The 16,156-nt window shown below is 44.1% G+C and overlaps 6 protein-coding genes across 6 annotated transcripts; 4 read left to right on the top strand and 2 right to left on the bottom strand.

Annotated features, from left to right (window-relative positions):
* Nucleotides 1–151: 151 nt before the first annotated feature.
* Nucleotides 152–2,401, top strand: BRETT_001439 (uncharacterized protein; the record flags this gene model as incomplete). Its single annotated transcript, XM_041279992.1, has 1 exon — nucleotides 152–2,401. One exon carries the CDS (start codon nucleotides 152–154, stop codon nucleotides 2,399–2,401), a length of 2,250 nt encoding a protein of 749 aa, XP_041138206.1.
* Nucleotides 2,402–2,829: 428 nt separating this feature from the next.
* BRETT_001438 (uncharacterized protein) lies at nucleotides 2,830–4,323 on the bottom strand (the record flags this gene model as incomplete). The annotated part of the gene is made up of 1 exon (XM_041279991.1): nucleotides 2,830–4,323. One exon carries the CDS (start codon nucleotides 4,321–4,323, stop codon nucleotides 2,830–2,832), a length of 1,494 nt encoding a protein of 497 aa, XP_041138205.1.
* Nucleotides 4,324–5,583: 1,260 nt separating this feature from the next.
* BRETT_001437 (uncharacterized protein) lies at nucleotides 5,584–8,742 on the top strand (the record flags this gene model as incomplete). The annotated part of the gene is made up of 1 exon (XM_041279990.1): nucleotides 5,584–8,742. The coding sequence occupies one exon, from the start codon at nucleotides 5,584–5,586 to the stop codon at nucleotides 8,740–8,742; it is 3,159 nt and encodes a 1,052-aa protein (XP_041138204.1).
* Nucleotides 8,743–9,707: 965 nt separating this feature from the next.
* BRETT_001436 (uncharacterized protein) lies at nucleotides 9,708–10,319 on the top strand (the record flags this gene model as incomplete). The annotated part of the gene is made up of 1 exon (XM_041279989.1): nucleotides 9,708–10,319. The coding sequence occupies one exon, from the start codon at nucleotides 9,708–9,710 to the stop codon at nucleotides 10,317–10,319; it is 612 nt and encodes a 203-aa protein (XP_041138203.1).
* Nucleotides 10,320–11,069: 750 nt separating this feature from the next.
* On the top strand, nucleotides 11,070–12,758 carry GCD11 (eukaryotic translation initiation factor 2 subunit gamma; the record flags this gene model as incomplete). Its single annotated transcript, XM_041279988.1, has 1 exon — nucleotides 11,070–12,758. The coding sequence occupies one exon, from the start codon at nucleotides 11,070–11,072 to the stop codon at nucleotides 12,756–12,758; it is 1,689 nt and encodes a 562-aa protein (XP_041138202.1).
* An 856-nt stretch (nucleotides 12,759–13,614) lies between these two features.
* BRETT_001434 (uncharacterized protein) lies at nucleotides 13,615–15,963 on the bottom strand (the record flags this gene model as incomplete). Its single annotated transcript, XM_041279987.1, has 1 exon — nucleotides 13,615–15,963. One exon carries the CDS (start codon nucleotides 15,961–15,963, stop codon nucleotides 13,615–13,617), a length of 2,349 nt encoding a protein of 782 aa, XP_041138201.1.
* Between the last annotated feature and the right edge of the window lie 193 nt (nucleotides 15,964–16,156).

The raw sequence follows: 16,156 nt of genomic DNA, 5'->3' as shown, positions 1-16,156 counted from the left end.
AAAAGATGTCCCTACCTAAAACATATATAAGTGGGGGATACACACCATTTAAGATATATCAGTTTTGCAAATTATGATAGTTCGCATTCGGGGATTTTGAATATCTTGCAAAGCAAGGCTTTTTGATTTTTCGATTTCTAGAAGCTGTACAATGCCCACTTTTGAATACGAGGATTCACTTCCAAAACTCCCACTACCGGAAGTTCAGTCGACTATTGGGCAAGCCTTATTGGCTGTGAAGCCGTTGAGTTCCCCGGAGCAATTCGAAGATCTTGAAAAGAAAGCACAGGAATTTGTCCAATCAGAGGTGGCACAAGTCATCCAGAAGCATTTGAAACAGTCGTATGATGAAAATTCAAGCTATCTAGATTGCTCAGCAATCTCTCCAGCTACTGGAACAGTTTATGGATCATTGAGAAGCCAAACATTGCCCAGAAACCCATTCTTCATTCTTGAAGATGATCCTCTCAAAAACTTTACACCTTCACAATCATTTCGGGCTTCACTTTTTACAGTTTCTGCATTGAGGTTTCTTCGTGCCCTCAGGGAGAACAAGCTAAGTCCAGATTTCACACCATCTAAAAACAGAAAAGCTCTCACAATGAACTCGTATTACAACATTTTTGGAACTACGATGGTTCCGCATGACGAAACCAGAGGCATTGGCATACAGATTAAGAAATACCCCTCTTCAAGACATATAATTGTCATTTCAAGGGGTCAAATTTACTCGCTCGAGGTCTTATCAAAGGAGACAGGCCAGATCTGGTTCTCCAAATACGAGTTAACAAAGAGATTCAAAGAAATTTTAGAGGATTCAGCAAGCACTGATCCTTTACAAGCAGCCCGGAGCTCGGTTGCCACCTTTTCAACCGAAACAAAGCCAACCTGGAGATATATCAGGAAGAGACTTGAAGAAACAAACCCTGAACAATTGCACACAATCGATTCTGCACTCTTTGTAGTTTGCCTAGATCACGAAGCGCCTCATTCAGACCTGGAAAGAGTCCAATTTGCATCTCATGGAACAACACGCACTGACGAAAGAGGAATTCAGGTTGGAACATGCATTAACAGGCTTTACGATAAGCTCTGCTTTGTTGTTACGCCCAACTCAGTTGCGGCATGTATATACCCGGCGGCTATTATGGATGGAACTGCTGTTTTGCGCCTACTAAGTGATATTTATACTGACTCCATTCTTAGACTTGCAAGGAAAATAAACGGAAACCACTACACACTCTGGGGAAACACAAATACGGTTCCAATTAACGAGAAAATCAGTAAGCCTAGGCAGCAGAAGGTGATATTCAAATTACCAAACGATCTACGTACTGCAATTCATTTGGCCGAGACAAGACTCACCGATATCATCAACCAGCATGAGTACGTGTTCCGTTCGATTACCACTTTTGGAAAGCAGTATATAAAGGAAAGAATGCAGCTTCCAGCAGACTCGGTAGTCCAGGTTGCAATTCAATTGGCGCATTTTGCACTATACGGACATCCAGTTTCAACTCTTGAGCCAGTTACAACCAGAAAATTCAGAGATGCAAGGACTGAGCCGGTTGCAACCCAATCTGAAGCACTTCTTGAGCTTTGCCGGACATTTATCACCGGAAAAAGCAACGAGGTCAAGTGGACTCTTTTCTTGAAAGCTGTGAAGGAACACAGAGACAAGGTTAGAGGTGCATCTGACGGAAAAGGCTTTGAGCGGCATTTATCGGCCCTGAGGGCAGCTTTTATCAACTTTGATTTGCTCAACAAGTTGCATCCGGACTTGCCACACATCGATGGGTCGAGGATTCCTGTATTTTTGTTTGACGCAGAGGTTGACAAGCTTTATGGTCCGGAAATGCTTGCAGCAAACTGTGGAAATTCTGCTTTACACATGTTCGGAATTACTCCATCCATCAGTACTGGCTTTGGAATAGGATACATCATCAAGGATGCATCAATCAGCTTTGTTGCCTCTTCCCAATGGAGACAGACCGATCGGCTTTTGGACACGTTGGTTGGAGTTCTTCTGGAGCTCAAGAACATTTGGAAGTCGGTGGTAAAAAAGACTAATGATACATCATTAATCAACAAGGTGAGTGGCAGTGCGAAAATCCGCTCTCAGCAATTGCAAGACTACCTTGAGTCAATTCCTATGAAGATGGTTGCATCGAATCAGTCGACTGCTCAAGACACAAACAGAGTATTCAATGGGGAAAAAATTGCAGATACTCAGATTTTGGGTGGCTACGATTATTTTGATGTAGATTCGATGGTGGAGCACTCACAGCTTCAAACGGAGATGCAGTCTGGAGCAAGTAGCAGTATGATAACGAGAAGCAACTCAGAATTAGACCTAGCAAGTGCGATTGGAAGAAAGTTGGTGATAGCTACTGATGAATAATTGTTTATCTATGAAGGCTCGGGCTTTTAAAAACTTACAGGCAATGAAAATTTATTAGGCATAAGTATGTAATTATTTGTTCGTTATATTCTATCGATGCAGTTGACGCTTTCTTTAGGCAAGTCACTCTCGTCTTTATAATGAAGAATTTTTATAATGAAGAATCTCTATAATGAAGAATCTCTATAATGAAGAATCCCTATAATGAAGAATCTCTATAATGAAGAATCCCTATAATGAAGAATCTCTATAATGAAGAATCCCTATAATGAAGAATCTCTATTTCTACTCCATTCCTACCCTGGCGTATTTAAGCTATTGCCAAAACTCCAATCTCTGGATTTGAGACGTACCATAAGCCTCGTGCAAAACTCTAAACTAAGACTTCTTCCGTCTTCTTGCTTATCTTTCTCGCATAAGTAAAGCATTTACTCGTGCGATTGTTCTATTTGATGCTCTGTACTCTCCTTTTCAGCGATAACACTATCGATGCCGTAGAATGTTGTTCCTAGAATAATATTAGCCAAAATCAACAAGAAGCCGGAAATAAGGAAGCAAGTCCACAAGAATCCATGCTCTGCAAGAATTCCAGTGAAACATGGTGAGATCGATCTTGCAATCTGCTTGGCAATGTTAACTGTTCCGAGCACCTTTGGCAAGTCGTTCGACGCGATAAGCGACGTAAGTATGATTTGTCGTGGCACGACATCGAATGCTGTCGTAGCCTGGTTGAGAAGGTACAAAGTGGTTGCAACCGGGAGAGCTTTACCGATAATTGGGATGGCCATAAAGAACAAACCACAGGGTATCTGTGTCAGGATGGTAGACCTAAGAGGACCCCATATCTTGGACATCCAGGCAGAGGGAATGGCCGAAAGAGACACGATAAGATCGGTAGTTCCAAATATGATACCGAGAATAGCAGCGGTGGGAGCATACCGCATGTTGAAGTAATAGACAACCCATGCAGATGGCATGAAACCAAATCCAAGTGAATCTGTCATGAAAGGAATCAAGAGTCTTATAAGAATGAACTGTGACTTTGGCGATAATCCAGTGAGTGTGTTCTCCTGTTGAGATGAAGAAGAATTGTGAAGAAGAGGAGTTTCTTCGTGAAGTAGAGGTGTATCTTCCTGATCAGTGATATTGGAGGATGAAGAAGAAGAAGACAATGCTGTACGTTCCACTGGAGTCGATCTGCCGGAGGCCTTTGCTGTTGAACATGAAGAAACACAGTCTGTGTTTTGGTGGGAAGACAAACCATCCAACCTTTCAAAGCGAGGAATGTAGGAAGGCTCGCATTTTCTGGACATGAAAAGCATCGTCACATATTTTATAAGCGAGATGGTACAGAAGATGTAAAAGGAGTATCGATAGGCATCACAGTATGAGAGACCTCTGTTGGAAACCAGCTCCTGCACAAAAAAGCCACCGAGAAGATTTCCACACGAAGAACCAACTGCAGCCAGAGTTCCATGAACGGCATAAACCTCGGGACGATGGTTAAGTGGAGTTAGTTTTGCGAGAACAGACTCTTCTATTGTCTTAAAGGGTCCGGTATCGCCGCCAGAGGGAGAAATGACACCAAAAACAGCTGCCACCAAAAGAAGATGAAAGTTTTTCGTACCGGAGGCAAAAACGGAACCGCAAGCAAACATTAGGAAGGAGCCTATCCGCATAACACGCCTTGTGCCAATAGAGTTTGCATTCCACGTCAACAAGTACGAAAGTACCGAGTCACCAATCATTGTGAGAGACATGAAAACACCGATTTTCGACTCTTGGATACCCAAAGATTTCAAATAAAGAGTAAGCACCTGATTCGTCAACCCGAAGGCGATCATTCGTGCAAACACGCTAAACCAGAGAAGCCTGATGTCCCTTGAAGACTGTCTGATTGTTGTTAACAAGTGCACACCCATGCTGCTTTGTGAATTTGTGAATGCTGCTTTTCAGCGAGATATTGGAGTATGCGATCTAAACGATGCGGGATATTCGAAATGGAACTGTTTCCGCAAGTCCAGGGGCGAACCCAAAATGAATACTTTATATTTGATACCAGACCGAACCAATTTTGACAATTCCAGAGGACTGCTGATCAGATAAAGCCAAAAGGGAAGGAATGGTATCTTTCAGAAATTTCAAGATAGGTGAAAAAAAGATATTGGAGTACGAACTTTTTCAATTTTTTATTTTTTATTTTTTTTTTTTTATTTTTTTTCAATTTTTTAGTATCGGTAGATAGTACATTTCTTAGCAGAACGAACGCATCCATACGCGGCACCAATAACATGCATGCTGAAAACTGGGAGAATAGGGTAATAATATCCGGGATTATCTCCGTGGCTAAAGTAAGCTTTGTAGCAAGATGGCATTATGCGTTTTTTAATTAGCTTTTTGGACGTTCAAATTTTGGATGAAAGCTGAGGTTTATTGAAAGATGCTGGATTATGAATTGGCAAAAGATCCACCAACCACTAGAAGGTATGCGAAACAGTGCTAGGTTTTGAAAGTAGAAAATTGGTAGATTACGCGCGTTGACGTTTATTATTCTTTTTTGCTAGAAAGAAATTCTGCTTTGCGAAAATTTTAGTGTACCGGTCTGGTGCGAAAATCTGAGGATTGGTAAACAGATCAGATGGATTAGATCCAGGCAAAGTGTTCATCAAAGGCTTGTGAACATCGAAAAAGGAAGCAGGCAACAGGCTTATATTTATTTACCAGACAGCCAGAGAACGGACTACAGCTGAAGTGCTTACTTTTAGGTTGGTGCACTGTATTATTTTGTAAAAGGTAAGTTGAGATAATGTGGAGTTTAGAAACAGTTGGAAGAGGTAAGAAGCATTGAATTGGATAGAGAAAAGGGAGAGTTCAGTGTGGAGAGTGTGCTTTGCTTATTAGTTGTGAGATAAGGACTTGGGTGAAGAAAGAAAAGCAGGAAGAAGGAGGAATCAACCAACAAGAGGAGACAACAAATTATGAAGAAACAATTGATTCATGAGCAACTGACATTACAAGGAAACGATATAAGTTAGGAAGAAACAACATAGGTTATGAAGAAATGATATAAGGTATAAAGAAACAACAAGGATTATGAATAGAAGCGCAAAGACTGGAGCAAAACAACAGATAGTAATTGAATACTAACATGCATCAATTCGCACAGAAACAGGCTTGGATGTATGACTGGGCATACCAGCATTATAGAAATAGAGAGAAGCGGGAGGAAGAGCAATGAAAGGGGCAGCAGAGTGCCGAGCGAAGTGGGTGATGACGTGCATATGGAGGCAGGACACAATGAGGATAGTTCAAGTGAGCATGATGCAGGCAAAGCAGGCCGAAAAAGGAAGAAAAGGCCCAAGAAGATTGCATGCAGGGAGTGCAGGCAGCAGAAGGCACGGTGTGATGCGTTTGACCGAGCTCCGGGTCCCTGCAGCAGGTGTGCAAAGAGAAAGATAGAGTGCGTTTTGGATTCTGACTACAAGCGGACATTTAAGCGAGTTCAAATTGCACGGATGGAGCGGGATTACGAGCTAATGAGGCAGAGACTGCAGTATTTAGCACCTCAGGCGCCTATTTTGAGGCCTCAGGCGTCGTACTTTGGACGAAAGCCGGTTGCACAAATGCCGCCAAATTTGCTTGCGTTCAATTCATTGTCTCCTACACCAGTTGGGTCAAATTCCATGCCGTCTACTCCACTGCCGCCCACCCCACTAGCACAGACTCAGTCGCCGGCACAATTACCGACACCGTTGCCACCCACGCCACTTCAACAAGTGCAACTACGAGAGAGTATGTTATCGCAGCTACCAAGTGGGCAATTATCAAGTGGACGATTATCGGGTCAGCAGACGCAACTAAGTCAGGTGCAGCTAAGTCAGATGCAACTAAATCAGATGCAGCTAAGTCAGCGGATGCAACTAAATCGGCAATCACAGCTGCCAAGTCAGCAATCACCACTATCAAATCAGCCATCCCCTCTGCCACAGCCAAATCAACGATCGCAATTGCCACATCTAGCGAATCGACATGCATTGCTAAATCGAAATGCATTGCCAAGTACATCAAGTACATCAAGTACATCAAATACATTACCAAATGAAAATACATCAAACACATCGAATAAATTACAAAGTACATCAAATACATCAAATACATCAAATGCATCAAATACCTCACCAAATAAACACACATTACCAAATGAAAATGCCTCACCAAGTACATCAAATACATTACCAAATCAAAACACCTCGCCAAACAAGCATACAAACCAAAACACCCCACCTAACAATCAAAACTACCCGGCCGCATCGATCAGCAGAACCCTCGGGGACCTGACACTCACCCCCGGGCAGATCTCGCAGCTGTTTTCGCACTTTGTCCGGCACTACCAGCCGTCTTTGCCCGTTGTGGACGTTTCCAGGGGCATTGACTGCATCTACAGGCTTTGTCCGATCCTCTTCTGGACACTGATGGCCACCGCATTGCGGACTTTCAGCTCCAGGACGGTCCCCCGCGAAAAAGCCCGCCGGATGTACTTCGAGCTGTCGCCAAGACTCAAATCGGCACTTGCAGAGCTCTCCATCGCCCCAATCACCAGATACGCACCCTCAGAGCTCGATGAACCGGTTTTAAACGTCTGCAGCGTGTACACAGTGCAGGCCTTCCTCTTGTACACGTTCTGGCCACCACTCACATCCTCCATCAGTGCCGATTCCTCCTGGTACTCGGCTGGAATTGCCCTCTTCCAGGCTATCCGGATAGGCCTACACATTCCGGGACACTCAGCCGACGGCCTAACCACCAACAACCCGCGGTTGCTCCGCGAGCAGGCCCGCACGTGGGCTGCCTGCAACGTGGTGTCGCAAATCATCGCGACGGCGTTCGGGTTCCCGAGTGTGACGGGGGTGCAGCCGGCGACTGGGGTGGGTGCGTCGATTGACGCGTCGATTGACGCGTCGATCGTCCCGACGCAGCTCCGCCAGATGCTTGCCGTGCAGCGCTTCGAATCCCGGCTCGCCCGCGCGCTCAACAGCAACCCCTTCGACCCGCTCATGCTCGCCGGCCTGCCGGAACGCTACCCGTTGCTCCGACTCCTCGAGGCCGAGCTCGACGCGCTCCAGCTGCACGGCGCCGACGCGCCAATCGACGCGCCGATCGACGACTTCCGTCTTCTTTCGCTGCTCGCCGCCCGCCTGCACCTCACCACATACTACTTCTTCGACGCCGACAAGGCGCCTCCCTACGACCTGGCCCGCGGTCTTCTCAAGGCCTACGACGCGTCGCTTGCCCTCATTCGCCACTGTACAGCCTCCCAGCACAGAAATCACGGTTTTGCCGCCCACCTCCCGCCTGTGTACACCGTGACCATCTGGCAGGCTGCCTGCGTGATTGCCCGGCTCGTGCTCTCCTCGTATGCTCCGTTGCTCGACGTGGCTCGGGGCAAAACCGCTTACCTCGACGCAGTCGCCCTCTGCCAACATGCTTCTGTCATAAAGCATGATCTCGCCTACCGGGCCTCCGGCATCATGCGGTGCATGTGGGGGCTGTTCGAAACTCTCCACCGCCGCCGCCTGCTGTCTCCCACCGTGGTTGTCCGGTCCAGAATGTGTGCCAGTGTGTTTTTTGACTCTTTGTGGATTCTCCGCCGGAAATGCGGCATGATCCAGCTCCACCCGGAGCAGAAGGACAAGGCTGACCGCGAGGCTGCCGAGGCTGCCGAGGCTGCGGGGGATGGAGAGAATCAGAGCGAGGAGAATCAAAATGGAGAGAATGATGAGAAGCAAAATGGAAAGAATGAAGATGGAGAGAATCAAAGTGGAGAGAATCAAGGCTCGGGAAATCATACCAGGGAAGATCTTCAAAACAATCCTGGCGGATCCAACAAAGACTCCTCCAAAAAACCTCACCGCCGGTCATTGTCTGAGTCCCTACACCCCGAGTCAGATGCAAGAAAGATCATCTCAACAATTCCTTTAGACCCTCAGCCAATATCTCTCAGCGACAACACAGACAGAGAAAGCAGCACACAGAGTTCTCCTTTTGTCCATCGGTCGCCTGTGGATCGTCCTTATCAGGATCAACATCGTAATTCTCAGGATTTACATCAAAACTCTCAGGATTTACATCAAAACTCTCAGGATTTACATCAAAACTCTCAGGATTCACACCAAAATTCCCAAGACTTGCACCAAAACTCTCAACAAACCACGAATTCCAGATCACCAGACACTCCTGTATTCTCGCTTGATTCATGGGATCTCGCCAAAGACATTGACTCCGACCTGTTGTTTAAGGATATTGACACCGTGATGAATGACTTTGGATTTCATGCCGAGTGATCTCAGCGCTAGTGTATAATAATAGTAACAGAAATAATAGTAAGGGTGGTAGTACAGGCAGTAGTAAGGGTGGTAGTACAGGCAGTACTAAGGGTGATAGTATACTAACAATAGTAAGGAATAGTAAGAGTAATAGTAAGGAATAGTAAAAGTAATAGTATACTAACAATAGAGGCAACAGTAAGGGTAATAGTAAGGGTAATAGTACACTAACAATAGTAAAGGCAAGTAACAATACTAAGACTAGGATTGCAAATACTGTACTCTCTATGTCATATCTTCGGTATTGGCAATAACTACAGTAGCAACTTCATCCCTTCAAGTTCTAGAGTCTACTCCCTTCTCTTGCTGCATTGTCGCCTTCCTACAACTCCAATAACCACAATGGTTCATCCACTGTTTCGAGAATTTTCAGCAGCTTGTTTTTCATCAATAAATCACGACTCGTGTCATCATCCGGCGCTTAATTTTATTTTAATTTTAATTTTCTATCTTTTTCTTACTTGCTCACAACAACCAATTTGCAAAGGTTCCCCAAACCAGGCCCGGCGAAAAGCATCCGACAATTCCGTGTATCGAAACCCCACAGAACCCGAAGAATGCAGCAATTTCTAGAATAATAACAATCGACTGCTGGTGATTCACTTTTGGCTGCTGCTTTTGTGGGGTGTGGCCTCCAGAAATTTTTTTGAGGTGGCGATTCCCAAAACGGAAATTTCTAGCAAATTGTGGAAAATCCCGGAACTATGATCCTTGGGTGCCCCGACTACAGTCTTTTGTACTTACTAAAATTTATCAACTATAAAAGGAGGGGATGGTACAGTTAAATGACACTAAAATTTGCGACTACATCTCAGTACAAATCATTCTCTATCACCAGAACATTTTAGTTTCACAGATACTCTACTTAGATCAGTGCAATATATCAAATTTTAATTACAAGCGCTTAAACAATTACTTCAAACATGTCTTTCTTCTTCAACCCATACTCTTCCCCATACACTCCATTGTATGATTTCGTTGATGACATTGCGGATGCAGTTGATCAGGTCCACCAGGCAATTGGCCAGACTTCAAACAAGAGAGGAAACAGGAAGTCCTTGAAGCCAGATGACAAAAAGGCTGTTGCTAAAGCCCCAAAGCAAGGCGCTCCGGCAAAGAAGGGTGACCAGGAAAAGCAGAATTCACTACTTTCATTCTACAACGATCCATTCTTTGGCTCCGCCTTTGATGAGGACACGTTCATTCCAGCATTAGATGTGCACGAAAACGAGAAATCTTACACTCTAAAGGTTTCTGTTCCAGGTGCTGCAAAGGACCACTTGGATATCAACTTCGATAAGGACAGTCACTTGTTGAGCATCAAGGGTGAAATTCCAGAGACCAAGAATGAGGAGAAGGAAGGTGACACTGTTGTGCACAGTGAGATTCAATATGGTAAGTTTGAGAGGTCTTTGACTTTACCACAGAATGTCGACGGTGAAAACATCAAGGCAGGCTTCCAGGATGGTATTTTGACTTTGCAGGTTCCAAAGGTTAAGAACTCGCAGAACGTCAAAAAGATCTCCATCGATTGAGTTGGGAGTCTCGCTAATGATCTTTGAGTTTTCGGTTTTATGATTTTCACTTTTTATATATAGTCAAATTGAATTTGTTTCTTTTTAAATGTGTCGTAGTTATAATTAGTATGTCTTGTAACTTCTTGCTAGTGTTTATTTCTAGGGTACTACTTTTGAGGTTGCTTGGATATGTTTATTGCTTTTTCTTGCTTTTTTCACTGCATACTCGGCTTGTTGATTGAAGACTAGATAAGGAGACAGCACAGGATTGTATTAGTTAGTTGTCTTTACACTATATGCTTTCACGTAATATCATTCCAAGTGTAATTCCTATATGTATATATATGAAGGTTTACTTGTATCCAGATATTTTCCCAAACTATAATGTATGACCATCTGTATTCTCAGAAACTTCCAGATCTTTATCATTATCATTAAGCTGTACTGGGCATGACACAAAGTATATGCAAAAGCCTGAAGTCAATCGACCCGTCGGCTGGTGCCTTGGAGCATGGGGGTGAGCGGCGGTAAGTAAGGAAAAAAAATTTTTCAGGAGTTAGGCTGTATGGGGAACAAAGGATGATGTGAAATTTTCGTGGTGAAAAAAATCAAAAAAAACAGGAAACTAAAAAAAAATGAATAGAATGAGTAAAAGACAGAAAAGAGCAGGGCAAGTGTTTTTATATGGGGAAAAAGCAAAGCAGCAGCAAATAAAGGACAAGCCAAAAAGGCACAAGCAGATATACACAGGCAAACGAAAACATCAAGATGCCAAGAGAAATCCAGGATGTTGTTCCAGATCTGGTGATTGGAGCCAAAGGAAATATTGACAAGAAGATTAGAGAGAAAGACAATATCTTGAAGAAGGAGGAGAAGAAAGACGAGAAGAAAACAGAAAAGAAGGAAGAAGATGAAGTGAAGAAGGAGGAGAAGGCTACAGCAGGCGAAGAAGCCAAAAGCGGAGTGGAAGAACCGGCCGAAAACAGCACAGACAGTAAAGCAGCGAAAAAAGTGACATTTGCAGAAGGAACGATGGCAGGAGACGAGGAAACAGAAGAGCAGAAGAGGAAAAGGGAGTTCGAGGAGGGAGGAGGGTTGCCCGAGCAGCCGGAGAACCCAGATATCAGCAAGTTGACGCCCCTTTCAGCCGAGATTATCAACAGGCAAGCTACCATTAACATCGGAACAATTGGACATGTTGCACACGGAAAATCGACGGTGGTGAAAGCCATCTCGGGAGTTCAGACGGTGCGGTTCAAGAACGAGTTGGAGAGAAACATCACGATCAAGCTTGGATATGCAAACGCGAAAATCTACAAGTGCGACAACCCGGAGTGCCCAGAACCAGAATGCTACCACTCTTTCAAGTCGGACAAGGAAATACACCCAAAGTGCCTCCGGGAGGGATGCACGGGCCGGTACCAGTTGGTGCGCCACGTGTCCTTTGTTGACTGTCCTGGTCACGATATTTTGATGAGCACTATGCTTTCAGGAGCAGCAGTTATGGATGCCGCCTTGTTGCTTATTGCAGGAAACGAGCCTTGCCCTCAGCCGCAGACATCGGAGCACTTGGCGGCAATCGAGATCATGAAGTTGAAGCACGTGATCATCCTCCAGAACAAGGTCGATTTGATGAAGAGAGAGGCCGCACTAGAGCACGAGAAGTCGATTCTCAAGTTTATCAAGGGTACGGTTGCAGATGGTGCGCCAATCATCCCCATCAGTGCCCAGTTGAAGTACAACATCGATGCCGTGGACATGTGCATGGTGAAGTCGATCCCGGTGCCTGTCAGGGACTTCACTGCCAAGCCAAGACTGATGGTTATCCGTTCGTTCGATGTGAATAAGCCCGGTTCCGAGATCAACGACTTGAAGGGAGGTGTTGCCGGAGGCTCTATTTTGACCGGTGTGTTCAGAATCGGCGACGAGATCGAGATCAGACCCGGAATCGTCACCAAAGATGACTCTGGAAAGATCCAGTGCCGTCCAATCTTCTCCCACATCGTCTCTCTCTTTGCCGAGCACAACGACTTGAAGTTTGCCGTTCCCGGTGGGCTTATTGGTGTGGGAACCAAGGTTGATCCCACGCTTTGCAGGGCTGACAGGCTTGTGGGCCAGGTTGTGGGAGCAAGAGGCTCTCTTCCATCCATTTTCACAGACATCGAGATCAACTACTTCCTTTTGAGACGTCTCTTGGGTGTGAAAACGGACGGCCAGAAGCAGGTCAAGGTCAGAAAGTTGGAAGTTGACGATGTCCTCATGGTCAACATCGGCTCTACTGCAACCGGTGCACGGGTGGTCGCTGTCAAGGCCGATATGGCTCGTTTAACACTCACATCTCCTGCCTGTACCGAGATCAACGAGAAGATCGCTCTGTCCAGAAGAATCGACAAGCACTTCCGTTTGATTGGATGGGCCACCATCAAGAAGGGAACCACAATCGAGCCTGTTCAGTGAACGACGAACGCCTCTATATATGTATCTGCTTTGCAGTTTAATTAGTTTTATCGCTGCTTGCCATGGGTTTAGTCATTGAGCCTGGGGTCTGTTAAGTATCAAATAAATAAATTAAATCTTGACGGAAGTCGCAACGGTAGTTTTTGGCTCTGTAGTCTGTGTTGATTATATGTGAGAGTAGTGTTGATTATGTGTGAGAGTAATGCTGATTATGTGTGAGAGTAGTGTTGATTAATGCATGAGGGTAGTGCTGATTAATGCATGAGAGTAGTGCTAATTAATGCATGAGGGTAGTGCCGTCTCTGGTCACATCTTTCAGCCTATCAGGATCTTCATCTGTGCCCTTGAAAACATCATTAGTTGTAATCCTCCAGGTTTATCGTTGTCGAACCTAAACCACTTATCCTCTTCATTTGGTTTGATCATTGCATAATAGTAACCCATGGAAACATCACCTTGATGAACTAAACGCAATGAAGTTCATATTCGCAATCCTCGTTGTAATGCTCAGCATGTTTGTCCATATATGGTTTCATATCTATTGTTGACTTCCATCAACTGATCATGTTCAAAATTGTACTCGAATCTCATCAATTGAAATGCAGAACCAATATTGAGGAAGATGTCAGAACTGGCTGGCCCATCAAACATACCAACACCTAAATAGCAACCACAAACTTTGAAGAACAACTCAAACTGTCGTAAACTTGTAGATGCTGAATACAATCTTCATCATTACCCACAACCAGCTACACTTACTAAAATCTGATTATGCTTTAAAATATTAATTATGCCCATAAATCGGTACTGCATATCCGGCAAAATACTTTTTACACACACGATCTATCTTCTCCTCTCAATTCCCAATAGAGCCATTGCTGCACCGCCGCATCGACTCATACAACGTATCGGAACCAAGAAACTTGGGCAGAGAGTCCTGCTCCAACATCTGTCTTACCTGAGTTCGAACCTGCCCATATAAATCCCCCACTTTCCACAAAATGCTCAATGTTGGAGCCATGACAATATCCGAAGGTGATAATTCTGATCTTCCCACGTCCTTTCTTGGGCCAATATGGATGTTGGGTGGCCTCTTTGGTCCTGCTTCATTATTCATGTCTTCTGCTTTGCCACCATTAGCTTTTTCAGTTGGAGTTTTGGAACATTCCTGGCTGCCACTGCTTGCTTTGCTGTCCATTTTTTGCAACCAGTGGACGTTTGCAGTGTTGATTTGTCTTTGTGCCTCAGGAGTGGGGAATGATTTAAAGACAGATGGCGTGTCTGGAGATGTCATCAACTGCCGAATGCTAAATTTTAGATGCGAGTCGATGTTGAGCTCATTCATCACACCATCTATCAAGTACGAACTGTAGATTGCATAAATTTTGGAAAGACACTCTTTGGAAACCCGGCTGATGGCAGATTTCACAGTCAGGCTTCTTCTTTTGCTACTTACAGACGAGAATTTGGCATTCTTACCAGAGCTGGCATCCAACTTCTGCTTCCTCCTGAGTTTCACCAACTTCTTAAGCACTCCCAACTTGGATTCAAACTCCCCAATTGCATCATACGCATCCAAATTCTCTTCACAGTAACTCTGAAATAGGTGCTGCCTGAAGAGATACTTTAGGGCAGGATCCTTCAGCACTTTGCTGAGCGTCAATCCTTTGATTTGCTGTTCGACCGATGCTTTCTTTCCGTTATCCTGCTCACAGTCAACAAATATCGAATCTGAAGAAAAATGACCCACTGATACAGAAGGTGAAGATGGTATTATACGCATTGTCTTGAGCTTAATGGCATCTCCATCTTCACCGCAGCTGCAATTATCGAATTTGCTGTGTACTGAGCCATCTGCTTGTAAAGAGTCGACTTCTTCTTTTTCATCTCTATTTTCCAGCGGCTCACTTGAGGATACTTGTTCATTTTCAACCTTCTCACACACATCTCTTTTCCCAATTCTCTTCCAGTGAACAATCTTCTTTCCCTCGTCACTCAACTTGTAAAAATCATGCTTTGTACCGGAGAATATATTATGTGAAGCCAATTTATCATCAGTATAAGCCTTTTCAAGAAGATTCAACTGCATAAACGTCTCACCAATGCCCAGAGCCTCATCTATGTACATAATATCGGTACAATCCATCAAATACTGAACAATTGCCTGTCCTGTAACACAATATGAGAGCAATCTGTCCTTATGGCTCTTCTCGTAAACCGTTTTGTTTCTAAATAGCCGGACTCCTTTATTAGACACATAGTACTGTATGTGGGAGTCGGAGTCTGGGTTGCTAAAGAACCGATGGTAGAATGGATACTTTTCAGAGGTCTTTTTCATCTTTTTTGCCTTGGTACTTTTCTTTCCAGAGCTTTTCGAAGTTCCGGACTCCTCTGATATGCTTTTGTTCTCATTCTTTGAATCCAAGTACTCCTGGAAGTTGGCTTGACTCTCTTTTGCATCTCCGGGACTGCCATTGCTAAGATAACCATCAAATATATAGTTTCCAAATTTGGCTTCACTGGCAATATCCTCCCACATTTTCCTTGAATTAAGAATTTCGTCTGGTATTTCGTCTGGTGGATTTTTTGGCGACCAAAAATTCATTCTGGGACCCATAACACCCACAAAGAGAAGCTTATCCCAATATTCATTGTGTATAATCCTGTCTGTTTCTGGGTTCCGCTCAAAATAAACCAACTGCATCGTGTTTATATTTGATTCGAGCAGGTCAGTGACTTTTCTTGCATTACTGAGAATGCCTTTCTTTTCACAAAACCGTTGGAAAACTGCTGCTCCCTTGGGAGTGACTTGAACAAGCTTATTCTTACCGGGAAGAAGGTTCTTAGTCCGATCCTCTGGACAATGCAAGAGATGTGCATCAAAAAAAATTGTAAGAAGATTAAATGCACTTTGTTTTGTTATGTCATACGATATATTTGTGGTTAGTGACTGTTGATGAACATCAAAAGACAAATTTTCGAGTGCACAAAGAGCTTTTCCCACACAAAAACTGAACAGGGGAGCCTTTCCGAACGAAAAGCTCAGAATTTTGTTTGACGCATGCTCTAAAGATTTGCTTCTTTCTTCTTTTAGCTTTAAGCAGTAGATCAGCGAAGAATAGATATCTTTGAGATCGTCAGAAGCAATCCTGCCAAGCGAAGTCCGTCTTAGGGATCGTTGGATTGACTTTTTGGACGATGGCATTTGATTTGTCCAGTCTCCCGCTATCCTATGCAAGTAAATATAAAACAACAGGTGGGTAATTAAAATTATGGTCGGGTTGCAAAATGGTAAAAAAAGATATAAGGATAAAAAAAAAAAAAAACGTCAAGAAACAGGCAGTATAATAATAAAATTATAATCCGTCCCAGTTTTCCAAAGTCTGTGAGAAAGTTGC

The sequence above is a fragment of the Brettanomyces bruxellensis genome, chromosome 8 (assembly GCF_011074885.1).
Source record: "Brettanomyces bruxellensis chromosome 8, complete sequence".
Lineage (NCBI taxonomy): Eukaryota > Fungi > Ascomycota > Pichiomycetes > Pichiales > Pichiaceae > Brettanomyces > Brettanomyces bruxellensis.
The sequence above is the reverse complement of the archived record's forward strand: the minus strand, read 5'-3'. Positions and strand labels throughout refer to the sequence as shown.